This window comes from Tasmannia lanceolata, unplaced genomic scaffold (assembly GCF_043159265.1).
Source record: "Tasmannia lanceolata isolate RefF3 unplaced genomic scaffold, GAP_Taslan_0.1 ptg000024l, whole genome shotgun sequence".
Taxonomy (NCBI): Eukaryota; Viridiplantae; Streptophyta; class Magnoliopsida; order Canellales; family Winteraceae; genus Tasmannia; species Tasmannia lanceolata.
The window spans coordinates 10142501-10162906 of NW_027518701.1; the positions used below are offsets into that span (position 1 = coordinate 10142501).

Sequence of the window (20406 nt, forward strand, 5' to 3'; positions counted from 1 at the left end):
TGGGCCCCCACTGTATTTTAAGCTAGTGTGTAGAGAACTCTCTACACATATGTGTAGGAACCGTTCTCTCTCTCTCTCTCTATATATATATATATATATATATATATATATATATATAGAGAGAGAGAGAGAGAGAGAGAGAGAGAGAGAGAGAGAGAGAGAGCATTTAGGCAATTTCACAAAAGTGATTTTATTAAGCCCCTATTTATCAAGAGAGAAGTGTCACATGTGGAAAGATTTAAGGGTATTAAATAAAAAACTTAGTCAGTGACTAGGTATCACTCTCTCCTAAAAAAGTGGTGGCACTTCCCTCTCTCTTGATTTTCTTTTATTAAATGGCCTACTAAAATCTCTCAATCAATATCTCTGTCTCTCTTTCTTCCACTCTGTCAATTGAATTTTCGCGCTTTTCATCTCTCAATATCTCTCAGTTGAATATCTTTTCTTAAATGACCTTTTAAAATCTCTCAATCAATGGCTTACATAATTTATAAAGCATGAAAGGATATGTTTTTGTTTTTCCTGATATCCGTGCTGAACTTTGTTTGAGTCATGCGTCAATGGTGCAGTTCTCTAATCTTGTGTGAATTGGTCATCTCGAAACTTATCTGCACATGCACCTTGTTTAAAATCGTGTAACTTACAATTCAGATCAGTTTGGCCATTATAAGATGAACTTAACAATTCATCTTGAATTCTACTTGATTAAAGTCATAATGTTCAGTAAAAGATAGAGTTGGGAATCATGAAATAAGTTGGGGATCATGATATACTACATGTTTGTGCTTCTGTTGCCTTACACAATTATTCTCCCTAATCATAAAGAATTTCATACCTTCCACATGCCCTTCATCTGTCCAATTATGTGCAAATTTACTGAGTTGTGTAAAGCAAGCATTATATTGTGCCATACTTCCGGTATCATCTGATCCTATTTGTGTTGATCGGTAGAGTGATACTATCATCTATTATAGTAGTATAGCATTTATTTCCAAAAGTGGGCTTCTATTATCTAGGGGAGCATGCATGGCAACAAGAAATCCAAACAAGCAAATTAGAAGCATCAAGTAGTTTTGGTATAGGTCACTCTTTTCCGTTTAATGTCATATGTCCCTTACGAAAGAGTTCACTGTAATGACTATGGTGCATATCGATGTGACATAATATATATATATATATATATATATATATATATATATATATATATATATATATATATAAGCCCAAATACTTTCATATAATTAGTTTATAATCAGTCATGCGTGTCTAAATTTCTCATGTTGTGAACGAGTCTCGCCTTCATGCCTATATATATTTATCGATGTTTGCTCGATCACATGAGGGTGACAATCTTCAAGAGCGCTCTTCACACAAACTCTAGTAGAACATCCGCGTCCTTCATACAAACTCTAGCAGAACATTCCAGGTAGCACTCATTGGTCCAAATATCCATTGACAAGTCTCATGGTCTTATAAACATTGTAGATGTGTTTTTGTTGACATATCTTCGCCTAATTAGGTCAATATGCATTCTTGACACATAACTCGCTGTGGAAACATATGTACCAACAAGCTTAGAGGATTTTAAATAATTCCACCATTCACACGATGCACATATATTACTGCAGTAACATAATTTTTAGAGAGTATCTAAAGAGGGCCTAAATCTCCTTCGCATATTTACATGTCTTACTTCAATTGTATATATTACTTATTTGCTCTGTCTGTGTTCCATAATTCTTTTTCTTTTCTTAGCTTCCAATCCCGTCAATAGCAAGAAGGTACTCATGATCAGTGACATGGGTAAGTGGTCCGAAATTCCAAATGAGCTGTTAGAAATGGTCGTGGATCGTCTACCTCTCATCGATCATATCCGGTTTGGTGCTGTGTGCTCATCCTGGTATCAGGTCACCAAGGAAAATCACCACCGGTTGGACTTTCAAGACCAACTTCCACTTATGATAATCCCTGATAAAGAGCGTAATGAAACTCGTGGCTTCTATAGTATCACTAAAAATAAGGTTTACAATATTCAATTGCCAGAATTTCATGGAAAATGGTGTTGTGTGTCTTCCAAGGGATGGGTGGTCACAATAGATGAGAGCGGTAACGTTCATCTATTAAATCCCTTCACAAGTACCCAAATTCAGCTTCCCTCCCTTAACAGATTTCCTGACAACCAACATAGTACTAATCCTGAAGTACCAAGGAACTACAGGTAATCATCAGGACTTTTTTTTATTGGCAAATTCTATTTCAACACTAGACTTGTTGTTACCATTATCACTAATTGATTGAAATTATCCTTGCAGGTATATTGTCAAGACTGTTTTATCAGCAAATCCTATTTCAACACAAGATTACATTGTTGCTACCATTGTCACTTATGACTGGAAATTGTCCTTCTATAAACCGGGGGATGAAAAATGGACTACAATAAACAATGAATGGATTCATTATGAAGATGTTATATATTACAAGGACAAATTCTATGCAATCACCAATCATAATGCTGTTGTAACTTGTGACTTTGCCTCCATTGATAACCCCAAGTTTACAGTAATTACACCTCCATTTGAAGGAGGAATTGACAGGAGGTATCTAGTGGAATCTTCCGGGAAGTTGTTGAAGGTTGAAAGATTTTGCGAATGGAATCCTGATTATGAGTTAGATAGAGATGGCAATGTAGTCCAACCTTGTCCAGAATGGGTTTGTAGGACGGACTGGTTCGATGTTTTTGAATTGGACGAAGTGACAAGAGAGTGGATCCTGATCGAAAGCTTAGGCGATGAAATGTTGTTTGTGGGATACAGTAACTCTTTCTCTCTCTCAGCTTCTGACTTTCCCCAGGGCAAGGGAAACTGCATCTACTTCACTGACAATTCTGAAAATTTACCAGAGTGGGGTCTTGATAACGGTGTCTTCAACTTGGAGGATAAGAGTGTAAAACCATTTTATCCCAGCTCTTCGACTTGGATTACGAAGCCTATTTGGGTCCCTCCATATTTTAGTTAGTGAATCCCATTTAATTATTATTAGCTTCCTCTTTATTCTTAGTTTGCTAAGTAGTAGTTTGATTATGTGACCACAGGTTCATCTATGGTTAGTTTGCTAAGTAGTGGTTTGTATTCTGAGGCAATTGTATGCACTAACTTATTGTATTTTCTCTAAATAATGATTTTTTATGAATTATGCATGAGAAACTTTGCCGTGTTTGATTATGTAACCATAGGTTCATCTATGGTTAGTTTGCTAAGTAGTGGTTTGTATTTTTTTTTTGAAATGGCAAAGTAGTGGTTTGTATTCTGAGGCAATTGTATGCATTAACTTATTTTTTTTTCTAAATAATGATTTTTATGAATTATGCATGAGATACTTTGCTAATGATTTTTATGAATTATGCATGAGAAACTTTGCCATGATCTTTTTTTTTCTGAGATAAAATATTTAGGCAAGGTATATCTTGTTTAAAGAAACAAAAACCAAAGAATTAGCTGCTTGAAACAAAGGAAGCTACAAGTGTAGGCACCGGAGCAAACAATGCCCTAAACGTAAGACAAGCCGTTGCGCGCAGCAAACAACCTGCTAACAACGGCTTGACTTAACTAATAGGGCATTGCTTGCGTAGCTTGCTTGCAGGGCTTTGACAATGAAAGCTACAGATATACCGCTTTAAGGATTTTCTATGACGCTGGAAAAGAAGGGACGCTTTCGCTAACCTAAGAGCGGAAACATCGAAAGACGGAAGTTGGTCTCAGAATACTCTCGAAAGAGCCTTTGAGACTGCCTTCTAGACACATCTAAATCTATGTGAGTTGGGTTTAGAACGTCGTGAGACAGTTCGGTTCCTTTCTATTATTCTTTTTCTTTCAAGAATCAAGGCAAACTGAATCAGTATGATGGGCCCTCACATAGATACGGTGTGCCCAAAAAATCAGCTCCATAGGATTATCCCAACCCTTCGATTTGTGGAGGCACAAATGGACAGGTATAAACCTTCACAAATATGTCCATTTTTTGCCTCCACTAATCGAAGGGTTTTCTATGGAGCTGATGTTTTGGCAGCTCTATGATCCAGAGGCGGAGGCACATATAGCATGAGCCCCCCCCCAAATGACTTTTAAAGGTGAATGTCTGTACATGCATGCCTAGCTCCTTTAGTGTCCACTCCCTCGTCCTCCCAACGACCAATCAGTGGCTGAGCCAGGTGGGGGCAAGGGGAAATTTGAAAAAAAATTCATATTTAAATGTTTATCAACTAATGCCCTTGATAAATGGCCCCCCTCTGTCTACAAGAAATGCCCCCCCCCCCCCCCCCCCCCCCTCTTTATAAGCCCTTAATTTATGCCCCCTTTTCTCCTTAATACCCACCTGCATGTGTCAGTAATTAATGTACAACGATGTTTTTTTACTTTCTCTCCTGTTATGCTAAATGGGACATCCACGCTCCACATCGTCATCATGATCATCCTCTCTCTCTCTCTCTCTCCACAAAATACAAAGGCCCATTCATGGATTTTATTATCCAGAATTGTAAAGTCCTAGATTATAATCTAGGATTTTAAAATCCCGAATGTTACGAAGCTAAAATCTGGATTTTGTACACTAAAGCTGGGAAATTCGGCATTGATCGGACGGTTATGATCATCCTTAATGTGGCTGATGGTCTCTCTTTCACACACTAAAGTTTCTATATAAGTTTGGATTGCAAGAATTTTTTGGAAAAGTTTGGAATGGAAATTTTTTCTAAAATATCTTACTTGTTTTACACACGAAAAGTGATACCTTGAACGGATCCTATTCAATTTTTACTTAGAGGGACCTTCAAATTATAATGATATCCATCTAAGTTAACAATAATCATAGATCCAAACTAAATGGTGAAAAGAAAAAAGAATCCCTTTTTCTGTCAGAAATAAGAAATGTTTTTCTTGCAATCTAAACAGTGCCTTAAAGGAATTCACATTTGATGATTTTATAAGTTGTGTACAAGTGAAGTCTAGCATTTTTCAAAAATTTGGACCCACTTCATATGATGATCCAAACTAACCTGGAAAAATAGTTAAAAAACTTCTAATGCTAGTGTTGTCAAGGTTTGTTCCATTATGTTTTTTTTTTTTTTTTTTTAATTTCTTGGCTTTAAAATCATTATTTGAGCTGGGTTCTGGTTTTTGTGGATGAAAACAGAAATCCACCTTGAGATGAAGAAAAAAGTAGAAAAAGATGTTTCTATTTCTCTATGATTCAGTTTTCTCTGTCCCTTTCTGCCTTTCTTTCTGTAAAAACTAACTTATAGCACCTAAGAAAACTTTGAGGAGTTCCAAGTTTCAACTTCCTTTGGTTGTTGGGCTGAAAATCAAGGGTTCAAAAGCAGAGAGAATCTACTGTGAAGGCCTAGGTTATGTATTGTGCTATGGATACTAGACTCCAAAACCCGGAAGGAGTGCCAGAAAATCACTTAAGGAGAGAGATTTCTGCTATTGTTAGGAGCATTCAGTGGTGCTATGGTGTCTCCTGGTCCACCTCAATTAGACAACAAGGGTATATAATCTTTAAAGTCCAACCCTTTTTTTCTTTCTTCATTTTTGCATGTTGCTCTGTTTAATTTTCAGAGGACTGATATAAAACATGGGTAGTGTTCAGTTTGGTGAATGAAGATTATGCCTTTTCTTTCTGTATATAGATCATGTTCAGATTTTTTAAAGTAAATGGCAGTTTTCTCCAGTATAATTTGTATTGTGTAAGCTGTGTGGTGGAAATTGTTGAAAACATTAACTGTTTATTAGTAGGTCAAAATCAAGGTCAATGTCATTGGACATTGCTAATAATGCTTTACCTGGTCTTTTAAGAAATGAAAATTTAGTTGGTGACCTTTGAAATATATCTTGCTTTCTTTTCATGTGTTTTTGTTCTACTCAATTACTGTATGTTCTTGCATTTTTCTTATCACCTTTCTATTTCCACTGCTTTAGATTGGCAATTTCTTGTTTCCACAATTTAAAAACCCCCCCTCGTCATCGTGGACTCCTCTGAGTCGATTCCCTTTTCCCTTGGCTGCTTTCCGCCGTTTGCCACTGTGTTCTGTGTTTTTCCCTACAGAGTCAATAAAAACTCCTTTGATTCTCCTGAGTTATGACTGCATCAACCGAGTACTCGACCGTGTCGTGCTAAGTTGACTAGGCTTTTCTTCAAACGCGTTTTTACCCGCATACGCATTTTGAAACACGGCTTGTATACACAATCAGTTTATAATATCAAATGTGTTTCCAAGAATTCAAATTCCATCCTTGCTTCTTATTTTATATATTTAGTTTGTTTATGTTATTCTATATGGTTCCTGTTCCGAAAAGATGCAAACTTCACATAGAAACTACTCTGCAATATGAGTTATCCTATGATGTGTCACCATTTAAGAATGCTTATAGTTAATTTATTGAAAATGTTTTTTTTAATGGTTTTAGATTCTTTTACATCGTTATGTTTGTAATCTTTCTTTTGTTTCTTTATGGTGGAAATTTTGTTTTCTAGGATGTTAGAATGGGCTGCTGGGTACTACAATGGTGATATAAAGACAGGAAGTCAGTGCAGCCCATGAAGCTTAATGCTAACCAATTGGGTTTGCAGAGGAGTGAGCAATTAAGAGATTTGTATGAATCTCTGTCAGCGGGTGAAAACAACCAACAGGCTAAGAGACCTTCTGTGGCATTATCGCCTGAAGATCTTTCAGACTCAGAATGGTACTACTTGGTTTGCATGTCCTTCACTTTCAATCCTGGCCAAGGGTAATTCTTTCTTCCATAGTGATGAAATGAGTTATTTATTTGTCCTCGATCATTATTGGTCCAAATGAAAGAAATTATATTAGTGGATGTGCTAATTAAAAAATTTCTGTTGTTTGGTTTTTTCGGGTTATATTTAAGAGAGCTGCTTAATAGTAAATGTAGATTGAGGTTATTGTTGTTTGATTGAATTAGTCTCCTATTATGCCTATTCAGATATTATGCATCATTCTTTTCCTTTTTCCTTATTCATTTATTAAAAAAACCAGACCGAGATTGTTGCTTACATGAGAGATAAAGGCAAAACAGAAAAAAGAAAAGAGACAGGAAGAGAACAACCGAAAAAAGACAAAGGAAATATAGATACACAAACGCGCCTCAAGGAGGGAGAGCGTCAAAAAGGGCGAGACTCCTTGGAAACCCTTACTCTCGCAAGATGATCTGCCACATCGTTTGCCGATCTACGAACGTTACGAAAAACAACCGCCGATGATCTAGTTCGGTCCTTGATCTTGTCAAAGAATTTATCAAACCTCCAATGATGCTTTATAGGCCCCTCAAACCATCGAAGGGGTCTCCTTCCACCACTACTTATCAAGCAACTCCGGGACCAAGAGTTTAAAACCTTGGTGAATCGCCTTCGCCTTCGCCTCCGATGCATCAGAGACTCCAACAGGTCCCGCAAAAGCCCAATTGACCTCTCGCCTCTCATCCCGTAGCACTCCAATACCCGATGGACCGGGGTTACCGATGCTAGAACCATCAAAATTGAATTTATAGTGACCTCCCGGCAGAGGCTCCCACACCAGCATGACTTTAATTTTTCGCTCGTTACTACAACAAACCTCCTTCCACCCATGCCATAAGTCATAACCGGAGATGAATCTAAAAGGAGGGAAATTTTTCGCCCAAGAAACACCACTCATTCATTTATTCATAAAGGTTTAGTATTCTTGTTTGTATTCTGTTGTGAATTATAGGTTTTCAATGTTTCCAGGCTAGTTTCTGTCTATGCAATTTTGAAAGGCTTCAATACTTATTCATTTTGCATTTTCTTGACGTAACATCACACCAAAGCTTCTTATGTGTGTTAGGTTCATCTTTTGCTCCTCATAAAAGTCAAGCCACTCGCTTTGCTGATTAGCAAGGACCAATTTCTATTGCCACTTCCTTTACTGGCTGCTCGGAACAATTTCAATTGCCATTTCTGTTATTTTAGGAGTCTCGATGCTTCTCTGACTCATTAGTTTTTGAAGCAACTTTCCTGATACCTTAGCAGATTCAGAAAAATTCAACATGGCATTCCAGAATCCTTTTTAGTTGTGTGATTCATCTTGTTTATGCCTCTCTAATCTTAGATTAAAAATTTGGATCATAGGCTTCAAACTGTATATCTTCTTCAACATTGTAACCCTTTGAAAGGGATTTTATTTTTCCTTCTTTCTACATTCAAAAAGTGTATTTGGCGAGTGTTGGTGGAGACACAGAGCCATCTCCGTAGAGCGAGTGTGGGAGTCGCGGAGCTTTCTCCGGAAGTTGTAATTGGGTTGATTCTCCTCCGTTAAGGGAATCCGTTTTTAGTGAAGCCATCAAGAGTCTTGGTGGACTGGAGTAGGTCCTAGGCTTGGACCGAACCACTTAAAAATCCCGATTCACACTTTTTATCTCGCTCTATCTCTTTTGGTTTGTGCATTTGATTTTTACTTCTTTGTTGTTCGTGGTTTAACTTGCCATTTAGTTTTTGAATTCCGCACTTATTTTTGGCAAAGTTTTTGAAGTCTAATTCACCCCCCCTCTCGGGTTGCCATCACCCTTGGGATTTCACATTTTTTGAGGATACCCTTTATTTTACTAATTCTGTTTCTATTTCAGTTCCTCCTTCTTAGGTTCCACTACCATTACTCGTTCCAGTCTCGAATTTAAACCTGTGGAACAATCCAAGCCATTGTAGGTTTATTCTCGTTGAGGCCAGCAATCTTCACTACCTTCATGTCCAGCCGACACCTCATGCCCACCAGCTCCGTCACAGCTCGCAGGACTCCCTACTTCTCCAGAGTTAACTGTTTCTCTTGATGAGGCCCCTATGTCATCTTGTACACGCTCTCGTTCTACACATCATCCCATTTCTGTTGTGGTTTCTTATGCTCATTTGTCACCCTCTTATAGCTCCTTTTTTATCATCTATGTCCTTTGTTTCTATTCCACGTTCTGTGGTAGATGCTATGGCTCATCCAGGTTGGCGAGCAACAATGAATGCAGAGATGGGTGCTATGGAGTCAAATCATACATGGCAATTGGTCCCTCTTCCACCAGGGGCGCAAGTAGTAGGTTGTAAGTTGGTTACAATTCGAAACAAAAATATAAAGCCAAAGTAACGTTGTTACAGCACCATAACAAAAGTCAGATACTCGTAACTGCGAAATCAAAGCCATATATCTAATCCCTTTAAACGGTTCTAATTTCAAAGACCACTTTATAGTCTCTTTACTATTTGAAACAAAAATATAAACCCAAGGTAATTTATCTAGAACTATTTAATATGCTAAAATATGAGTTTTGTTTACATAGTACCTAAAAGTAAAATTTGAATTTTAGAAAGGCGGGAAGCCATAATACGGGTTGCCAGACTAGATTTTCCTTTTGCACTCTTGGATCTACTCCATGGAAAGCCATAATACGGGTTTTACTGTATCTCATGGGATCCCTAGAAGTGGTCTGTTGTATAGGCCTAATGGTCGCCTCCATTGTTAAAGTATAAAAAGATTAAATAACGCCTTCTCCAACAGCTTAAGCTATTGGAGAAGTTGGTAAGTTAACATGGTATCAGAGCCAAAGGTCTCGAGTTCAAACCTCCCAGATAGCAAAAATCCACATGCGATGGTTGGCCCAAAGTTGGACCACATGTGTGCCACGTGTTTGCCAAGTGGGCAACACGTGCGGGGGAGTGTTAAAGTATAAAAGATAAATAACGCCTTTCTCCAACAGCTTAAGCTTTTGGAGAAGTTGGTAAGTCAAAATGGTATCAGAGCCAGGTTAAGCTGTTGGAGAAGGCGTTATTTAATCTTTTATACTTTAACATCCATATTACAAGGTTTACGAATGCCGATTGGGCTGGATCTCCTTCTGTTCGAAGGTTTATTGCTGGCTATTTCATTTTTCTAGGTGGTAATTGAGCAAAGTGTATACCCGGTCTAGTGCGAAAGACGAGTATTAAGGTACGTCTCACAATTCATGTGAGTTGATTTGGTTGAAGCATTTTCTATTGGAGCTAGTATTTCTAGTGAAGCTTCCTATGCAGTTTTTTTGTGATAATCTAGCTGATGTGCCCATTGATTTCAATCCAGTGTTTCATGAAGGCACCAATCATATTGCGGTTGACTGCCATTTTATACGAGATAAAGTCATGAGTGGAGATGAATTTACTCCATTTGTGAAGTCTGAAGATCAACTCTCTAATTTGTTTATGAAGTTTTTGAGTTAGGAACTTATTGACTTATATTTTCCATGTTGCTCCAGCTTGAGGGAGAATGTTGGAATACATTATAGTGTGTAGGGGTATTTTAGTGATGTAAAGCTGTGTGGCGCCCGCCCGCACACACAATAGCGAGAGATTGTCGTATTTGAGATAATTAATATCTGTTAGGAAATTATCCTAACGGTGGATGTGGCTTTTGCAAGATCGATGGTCGAGATCATTTGGTTAGTTAATTACTTTTGTGAAAAGTCGTTAAATGAAAAGACTTTATGTAAAAGGTATAAACGTTTAAAAGAGACGTTTGGGGAGAGGGATCAGCGCGATGAGGAGTCGCATCTCTTCCCACAAACGCTTATAAAAAGGACTCTTGGGTCCTGTTTGCACAGAACAAATTTGTTTCCAATCTTTGAGAATCCACGGTTGAAAAGAATGGAAACCGGTCCCCATCACCGACTATTGTGTAGCAAGGAGAAACCCTGAGAGAAAGAAAAACAAGATTCATGGCTTCCGGTAGTCTTTTTCTCATTTCAATTCATTCCATATTGTTCTGTGATTTTCTCAATGTTGAATCTCCAAGATCCGTTGCCAGTGTTCATATTGTATCGAACACGAACATGTGGTATCAGAGCCATGGTTTCGGCGAGAAAATCGGGGTGAAAATTGAAAGAAATAGGGTGACTTCATATTTTGAATGCCACCGTCACTCCACACATCCAATCGATGATTTAGTGCTACTGGAACGTTGCTAGTGTTCCCACGAATCCAACGCAACAAACGGTTCGTCGATTCGATGTCTGGATTGCATTTGGCGGGCATTTAAAGGTAGAAAATTTAATTTTTGGGAAGTTTTGGGCATTGCCGGAAAATGGCGTGCTGCCGGCGATAGGATATTCTGACCGGCGGTATTCTGGCATGGATATGTAGTTCATCCCGAGACGGGTCTAACGGCACAAACGGAACATGGATCCGATGTCTATAGACTTCCCGATGTTAAATCGAAGTTTTAGTGTTTTTTCGGAAGAAGTTACAGAAATAATAATATTTTATTGCCGAGGAAGACGATGAACAGTGTTTATTGTTTAAAAGGGCATGAATAATTATACTCACACTCCCTGTTTTCATACTGGCACTCCACCCATTTTCTGAATTCGGATTGCCTACTAAGGGCATATTAGGAATTCTAAATTGGAAAAGTCAAAAGTGCTATTATTAAAATGGGATGAATAGTGTCCTGTGAAAGTAGGCATGAACAGTGTTGCACTTTTAAAAAAAAAAATAATAATAAAAGAGATGAACAATGTTGCATGTGTAATATAATATTTATATTATACGGCATCACCAACGTGTCCTGATGAGACGTGATGATGTCACAACCCACCTAACCTTACCAGATCCGAACCGACCCGACCCGAACCGGTCCGGCTCAGTCATCATTTTTTGCCGTTTCGGCCATTATTTTTTTTTGATATTTTGACCCAGGTAGGACCAGTTCTTAGGGTTTTTGACCCTCTAGAACCTATTTTTACATCGGTTTTTGGGTTTTGAAACTTGGTTTCAAAGTTACAGTATAATGTTCAAAACTTTGGATTTTTAAGGCATCCTAACGGTGGATGTAGCTTTTGCAAGATCGACGGTCGAGATCATTTGGTTAGTTAATTACTTTTGTGAAAAGTCATTAAATGAAAAGACTTTATGTAAAAGGTATAAACGTTTAAAAGAGACGTTTGGGGAGAGGGATCGGCGCGATGAGGAGTCGCATCTCTTCCCACAAACGCTTATAAAAAGAACTCTTGGGTCCTGTTTGCACACAACGAATTTGTTTCCAATCTTTGAGAATCCACGCTTGAAGAGAAAGGAAACCGGTCCCCATCACCGACTATTGTGTAGCAAGGAGAAACCCTGAGAGAAAGAAAAACAAGATTCATGGCTTCCGGTATGTCTTTTTCTCATTTCAATCTTTGACTTCCGTGGCTTGTATTTTCTTAATCTGTGATTTGTTTTACTGGTCATGACAGCAAATTAGTTGCCTTAGCAAGTTTTGATTGAGTTGTGCACAACTGCTTGAGGAAGGTCTGGATATATACCTCGATGACCAAGGATCAGGTCTTAGTCACATTAAAACATTGGGAATCTATGGTCGAGAGCCAAATTGGAAAGAAGTTGTAGCAATCAAGGACCAACAATGGTATTAAATTTCAGCAGAAGCATTTTGAGAAGTTTTGAAAATATTAAGGCATTGTTTGTCACTACATCGATACCAGTACTCCACAACAGAATGGTCACATAATAAATGAATAGAATTCGCCTTGAAACAGGCATGCTATATACTCTCCAATCTGGCTTGCAATGGAGTTTGGACAAATGATGTAAGTAACGATGTAAGTTGTTATGAGTCTTCTATGCTTCATCTAAGCAAGTAGAATGGTGGAAAGGGAAATGTTACTATGGAGGTGGAGCCTAACACTCTTGGCTTGGGGAGAAAGAAGGAAGGAGCACCTAATTCTTCCCAGGATATTGGAAGATGCCTCATATCAGGCGACAAATGTACAATAAACCCGAGAGAAATGTTGCTACTTTCCAGATACGTCTATGAAGATATGGTATCCTATGCATTGATGATAGAGAACAAAAGTAAATACAATGGCTAGTGGGCAATGTCCATGGTGAAGGGAAGAAATCTCTTCAATGAAATCAAACTTGAGAACTTGTTAAGTTACAAAAATAAGAAAGGATCCCCTAGATTGATAAAGATAGGTTCAAGGCACATTGGGTACCAAAAGGCTACGTGCTGAAGGATGGTGGGGACTATAATGAGGTGTTTTCTCTAGTAGTAAAACACACTTCCATCTTTGATCGCAAAAGCAGAACTGGCTTATGTTCCAGTTTACATGTGACACACTAACATGTAAATTACAATCTCTTTATCAAATGAGAAGGGTTAACCCAGTGCATGATGTTACCAATGGGAAAAGGAAGGTACATGTAAATCATTGAGATGCAAGAAACTACCCAAAACTAAGGAAGAAAAGTCAAGTACCTTGAGCTTGAGAGCTTATCCTAAACTTCAATTCAGTTCTAATGCAAACTCTAGAAAGAGTGGTAGTTCTGTTGGTAAAAGAAAAGGTGGTTTTGTCCTTGTCTAGGTGAAATAATGCTTACTTATATGGTCATTTATGTTGAATAGGTTGTCATGGCCAAGTGTTTCAGTTTTCTCCATTGTTTTCTCTTCATCTATGTGGCCTCAAAGATAACAATGGTGACAATAACAATTTTTTTGTGTTGTGTATGTATCTTCTAATTTAGTGCTGTCAAATAAATCCAATAGTTATTTTCTTTGGCTCTTGTTTCCCTAACTTTCCTCTCTTTTTTGTGCTGTGTATGATCACTAACTGTCCTGATATCTTGTTTAGGACCACTCAGAAATAATCTTTTCTTCGGTTCATTAGCATCATCTTTGCATTTTGTTTACCATGAACATAATGCCTTCAGATCTCATGCATCCTTCATGGGCTAAAGTTTCATGGCTTATTCAATTTTTCACTCTGTAAGTTTCGTTTATGCTGATATATTGGCCTTCATTTGATTTACCAAATGTTTGACCCCAGATTGCCTGGAAGGGCATTAGCAAATGGTCACCATATCTGGCAATGCAATGCTCATTATGCGGAAAGCAAAGTCTTCACTCGCTCCCATTTAGCAAAGGTCAGTGTTCCTCGACCAAACTCTCATGTTATTCTGATTCAAGCTTCGATTGGAAGATTAGACCAGTGTTTTTTTCTTTTTTTTTTTAAACAACAGAATGAGCTGATTTTTTTGTGTTGATTTCTGTTCAACAACTATACTGCTACCAATTATAACCCTCAGAGTGCGTCTATTCAGGTATGATTTATTTTATACAGTTATCAATAATATTTGAGAAACCATGTTAATAATTAGGGATATGCTAGGGACCAACACACAAGGTATTTCATGGGCAGGCTGTTGGATGAGGCAACTGCCACACAGGCTCACTTTTCAACAGATTTTATCTTATTCATTTGATTCATCTGAGGTGGCTGCTCTCTCATGCAACATCCCGGCCTGAAATGCCTTGTGCGATTGTCCCTAGCAAATCCCTAATAATTATCACAAATTCTATCGGGGGTTGAAATACGGTTTCTCTTCAAATTGATTTGCAGACTGTTGTATGCTTTCCTCTTATGAGTGGTGTGCTAGAGCTTGGTATGACTCAACTGGTAACTTTCTGTGTCACATTTCCAGCTAAATAATATTGTTATCAACTCTCATCTGTTGCCACTTGCATTAATTAAACAAGTAATTCTGATTCCATCTGTATTTGTTATCTAAAGATCTCAGAGGATGCTACTCTCATTCAACACGTTATAACTTTCTTTTTGGAGTTTCCAAACCCTGTATGCTCCGAGCAGTCTACATCAAGCCCTCGGAAAGCAGACAAGGGTGAAGAAATTGAATTGGACCCTGAAAGAATAGATGAATTGCTTGCTGATGTCTGCGAGGAGTTAAAAACAGGCTCTTCTGACAACAGTTCTAATGGTTATTGTCCCAACCATAATGCTGATGACTCTTTCATGTTGGAGGGACTTAATGGCACTTCTCAAGTTCAGAGTTGGCAGTGCATGGATGACGAATTAAGTAATTGTATCCATGGTTCTGTAAATTCAAGTGACTGTATATTATCTCAGTCCTTTGCAAATCCTGAAAAGGTCATATCTTCTCGAAAGGGTGGAAAGATTAAAAATTTAGAGCTTCAAGACTGCAATCACACAAAACTTAGCTCATTGGATCTCGAAGCTGATGACTCGCACTATTTGAAAACCCTTTCTACCATTTTTAGAAATTCCCACTGTGTAATTAAGAAACCCTACTTTTATAATCGTACTTGTGGGTCAAGCTTTACAAATTGGTGGAAGGATGTGGATACTCAGAAGGTACATATTAGCAGGTCACAAAAATTATTAAAGAAAATTTTGTTTAATGTCGCTTGGATGCATGGCAGTTGCTCACTGAAGTCCCAAGAAGAAATCGGAAGTGAGGAGAGAGATTGGAAACTGGAAGGGGATGATATTAGTGTGAAGTGTGAACCATGTTTTGTCAGAAAGGAGGAGGAGAGAGAAAATTAACGAGAAGTTTATGATTCTTAGATCGCTGGTTCCTTCGATCGACAAGGTACTTGACTCCCATCGTAGACTGTTACTAGTAGTTAATTTTCTATCATTGGGTTTCTATTTAAGCTGTCATTACTATGATACACAATCATTTCTTCGCTGAGGAAATTTTCAGTTGAAAATCTGAAAGGGCATCATAAAGAATTTTTTTTGAAGGATGCATGGGTTGACTCCTAGGTTTTCAGAGGGTTGTATTTTCATGGGTTGACTCCTAGGTTTTCGGAGGGTTGATTTTTCTTGTAAGTGCATTTAAGCATTGTGTGACTTGGTTCCAGAATTTTTTGAAGTACATTTGTTGAATCATGAGCCTCTGCATTTAAAAAAAATCTATGCATCATTGCTGCTAAAGGGAAGGTTTAAAATTTGGGAACTGAGACGGGTTGCCGATAATCAAGTGGGTTGATACAATGAACTACGTTAGTTCCCACTTTTGAATTTGTAAAATAAAAAATGTAAATTATAAGAGAAATATGGGAGTTGCATTTACAAAATATCTAAAATTAAAGAAAAACAAGCTTATGAAGCAATTAAATTTTAAAAAACTGATCAAACAATAAAAGATATGATTTTAGAAATGTTGTTTTTTTATAAAAGCAATAATAATATTGAATTTTTCTTGTTCTCTTTAACTGATTCTTTCCTTTTTCTCAAAAGAAATTAAGCACATTGCTGTGACAATGATCGAAATATTGAATAAAAAATGGCTTATTGTTAAAATGGTGTCATTTTCTCTTATGATTATTTCTAGATTCAGAAAGGAAAATAGAAGAAAAACATTAAAAATTTAAAGAGATTTTTGCTGATTAGTCCCTACTTGGCAAAAAATTGCCTGATAGTCTGTAAGAAAAGGATATTATCCTAACAGTCCTACTTTTAAAAAATGCTAAAAGGTCACTAAAATTGACGTACGTCAATTTTCTCAGCTAAAAATCTTAAAATGGCAAATTTACCCCCCAATCTTTAATCCGTTTTAGCCCATTTTCGATTTCCCTTCCAATATTTAAGAAAAAAATTAGGAAACAGCCAAAAATAGTATTTCTTCCTAATTTTTCGTCAAAAATCCTTCAACAAAAAATCATTGGACAAGTTGTTAACTTTTTCATTGCAAATTAAATGATATTATTCAGGTTAAAATTTAGATGAAATTTTAAGAATACTAACGTGTAATGTCAAAATGGGCTAAAATGTTAACAACTTGTTGAAGTTAGATTAATACTCTTTTCTTAGAGCCTATTAAGCAATTATTTTGCCAAGTAGGGACTAATCAGCAAAAATCCCAAATTTTAATGATATGACAATTTTATGTATGTCTTGTTCATTCCTATATTCACGAAAAGGAAAAAAGATAACCTAACACAGGGGATTAAATTAGTATCTCATTTCTCCATGGTTGAAAGTCGAATCACAACAAAAAAATACTTTAATTAAAAAGGGTTTTTTTTCAATGGTGGAGAAAAAACCTTCATATTTTCTCTTCATAATTACAACATTAATTTTTTTTACATATAGTCTCCCTTAAGGGTCCGTACACCTGTTTTTCGCGTGAAGGAAAAGAAAAGAAAGTGATGCAGTGTCATAGCCAATTGGCACTGTAGGATGATGCCATTTGCCATCCATGTGGCACATCTATGTGTTTTGACTTGGTCTTGGGTTGTTGCATGGGAATTTAGCTAACTAATTACTATGTCTAGTTTTTAGTATGTATCAGTTAAGTCTTTCTTTAATGCTTTATGGGAACTATGTTAAGACTTGTTGATTTTTGTATTTTGACTACCTATGAACTTGCGGCGTTTTGGAAGCTGTCTTAGAAGTTATTTGTGAGTCATTGTCCATGTATCTCATTTACTACACTTTTATCACCATATATATTAATGAGAATTAGCAAAGAAGGGATGGCAGTATGGTACTTTGGTTAAAATTCTTTGTAGCAAATTACTGTAAATCTGGAGTTGAGTGATTCCTCCCAAGGGTTGAGTGATTCCCCTTCGGTGTTGAGCGATTTTGCCTTGCTGGTCGAGTGATTCCTAGCATTCTACCTGGCATCGAGTGATTCCGCTACAAACCGATTGAGCAATTCTCGGTTGTAACTTTGTCATTATTCTTGTTATTTGATCAATTTTCATTTTGTGTTTCCATTTGCTGGTTGCGGCCTGCACCAAATTTGGTATGGAAGATTTTGTGGCTCACTTTCATAATCGGCACAATCAATAATTTTTGCAGTCCAAAAAGTGTGGGTCTGTTTCGTGGCATATTTGAAAGGGTTATCGGTATCCGATATGAGCAAGCAATACACCAACTGAAAGATCTTCGAGTCTAGTTTCCAGCATAACAAACAGATTATAAATCAAAGTTTTCTACAAGGAGATATTAGCATTTTACTAAAGGCCGTCGGAGGGGACTGCAAATCCGAGATTCCTTGATTTTTTTTCAAGCTTATAAAATGCCTTGTGGACGAAGAGCTCGTGGACGACCTATTGCTAGGGGTACAACTCGGGTCGGGTTGGGTCGGGTTGAGGCCAGCCCGAGGAACTCTTTTTTTGCATCCCGAATCCGACCCGTTTTCTAGCCCGACAAGGTTCAACCCGATCCGACCCAAGGAACTCTTTTTTCCAACCCGAACCCGACCCGACCCGAGTGCAACCCAACCCAACCCGAGTTTTTAAGCTTAAAAAAAAATATCGGGTTTCACTCGGGTTGGGTTGCCCAAACCCTCAACCCGAACCTGACCCGAACTCAACCCGGGTTGGAAAGACTCAACCCGAACCCGAACCTAACTTGACCTTTATTCTAATTTTATATTCACATTTTGCATTTTTCAAGTGGAAGGAAAATATATAGATGCATATTCCTAAACATTTCCTTATTTGTTGCTAAAATAGACAATAAGACTGCTTGTTCAAACTTTTGTGACTATAGTGTCATTTTTATTGTGGGTGAATCCCTCTGCAATCTAAGGTAAAATATAAAGGTGGTGAGTTAAATTGAATCAATATTTGTGAAGAATTCTGTCTTTTTTAGAAAAATATTAATATGTGGATTACCCTTTTCTGTATCATTTATGGTAAATTTGAGTGATACAGTAACCTTTTAAACCATGGGATCATTAATTTTTGTGGATTCGAACTTTCATACTTTATTTAGCTTCCTTGTTCTGTATATGTGACATAAGAGTTTCTTCCATGCCAAGCAAATCCCTCTGCAATGCTACTTCTTGATGAATATTCATGTTTTCACAGGTTGATAAGGCATCTATCCTTGGAGACACAATATAGTACTTGAAAGAGCTTGAGAGAAGGGTGGAAGAGTTAGAAGCTTGCAAAGATTCAGCTGGATCCGATGCAAGAGAAAGAAGGAAACATCCAGGTATAGTAGAGAGAACATCTGATAATTATGGAAACAATGAGATTTCTAATGGAAAAACGTCCATAAACAAGAGGAAGGCATCTGATGTAGACGATGCAGATGCTGAACTAAACTGGGTTTTACCCAAGGATAGTTTAGCAGATCTGACAGTCACCATAGTTGAGAAGGAAGTTCAGATTGATATGCGTTGTCCGTGGAGGGAATTGTTATTGCTTGAAATAGTGGAGTCAATAAGCAATCTCCATTTATATGTTTACTCAGTGCAATCATCCACCGTTGATGGCATTCTTTCTCTAATGCTAAGATCTAAGGTTTGGGTGATTCAAAAATGATTTTTGCTGTCTTTTCAGGTTGTTGATGTTGATTCAAATGCTGAGTTGTTAAACAATTTTCCTGCAGTTTAGGGGAGCATCGGTAGCATCGGCGGGGGTGATCAAACAAGTTCTTCAGAGAGTTGTTGGTAAGTTCTGAGGTTTGATTTGTCAATGGATTTCTTACTAATGCATTGATATATGTATGGTTGCTCCATAGAATGGGTGTTTGTTCTCTCCTTGAAATCCCCTCAAGTGAATTTATGATAGGAAGATGAGTTACAGGCATGTTACTTCGACACTTCTCTATGGGTGTTTGGTCTCTCCATAAGTGAGCTTGAAATTGCCTCAGTCATTCATGTACTGCTCCATCATTAAACCCAGCGTAGTAATAGGAGCCTTTTGGGTCACTGAGTCTATTTTAGGATTAGTATCAAGTAGGACTCCAAAATTTTTCATGCTTCTCAATTGTAGCGGGAATTTTTAGTATATTATTGGCACATTTCTAGTTTAATGTTTTGTAATTTTGCTGGTTGAGCTGTTTCTTGTATTCCACAAAAGGTTAAATACCAGAAAAAGAAAAGAGAAGTGTTTGATGCAATGTCTGTTACTATCTCAAGTATAATTTCTGGGCTTTGGAATGCGATGATTTCTGGGTTTTGCCAAAATTTCAAGCTCGGTGAGGAATTGGGTGTGCTTGAGGAGATGATGTTGGAGGGGGTGTGGATGGATTGGCTTACTATCTCAAGTTTTTTCCCATTTGTGCGCCTTTGATGAACTCTTTTGATGGGGAGATCGATCCATCTGCACTTTGTAAAGCTTGGGTTAGATTTTGATGTTTTTGAGTCCAATGCTCTGCTCTGGTCAAGATGTATGCAAAAGTAGGTTGTGTTGGAGATGCAAAACAAATATTTGATACCATGGAGAAAAGATTTGGTGCCATGGAACTCTATGATCGCCACATATGAACAGATTGTCCAATGCTCTGCTCTGGTCAAGATGTATGCAAAAGTAGGTTGTGTTGGAGATGCAAAACAAATATTTGATACCATGGAGAAAATATTTGGCGCCATGGAACTCTATGATCGCCACATATGAACAGATTGCGGACTAGATCAACATGTATTTAATTTTTTTTTTGAAATTTTGATTCCATTCGGACGTTGGTCTAGATGGCACCAAACGTTAGAATCGAAATCATGACTGATTCCCTAGTTGAATTTCAATGCTTACCCAAACACTAGAACTCGAATTGCCATTCTGTTTACTGGGGGAATTTGAAAATGAATGGA

At 37.5% G+C, this 20406-nt stretch overlaps 1 protein-coding gene and 1 pseudogene across 3 annotated transcripts in view; both read left to right on the top strand.

Moving 5' to 3' along the window:
* Positions 1-3196, top strand: part of LOC143857351 (F-box protein SKIP23-like) — a 17770-nt gene extending 14574 nt beyond the window's left edge. For all 3 annotated transcript variants that reach the window (XM_077367781.1, XM_077367782.1, XM_077367783.1), the window contains 2 exons: positions 1756-2218; positions 2313-3196. In XM_077367781.1, the coding sequence (XP_077223896.1) occupies positions 1756-2218; positions 2313-3015 (1166 nt within the window). In that variant the 3' untranslated portion in view covers positions 3016-3196. The remainder of the gene's footprint in view (positions 1-1755; positions 2219-2312) is intronic.
* A 1999-nt stretch (positions 3197-5195) lies between these two features.
* LOC143857008 (transcription factor GLABRA 3-like) lies at positions 5196-19490 on the top strand (annotated as a pseudogene).
* The last annotated feature ends 916 nt before the right edge of the window (positions 19491-20406 follow it).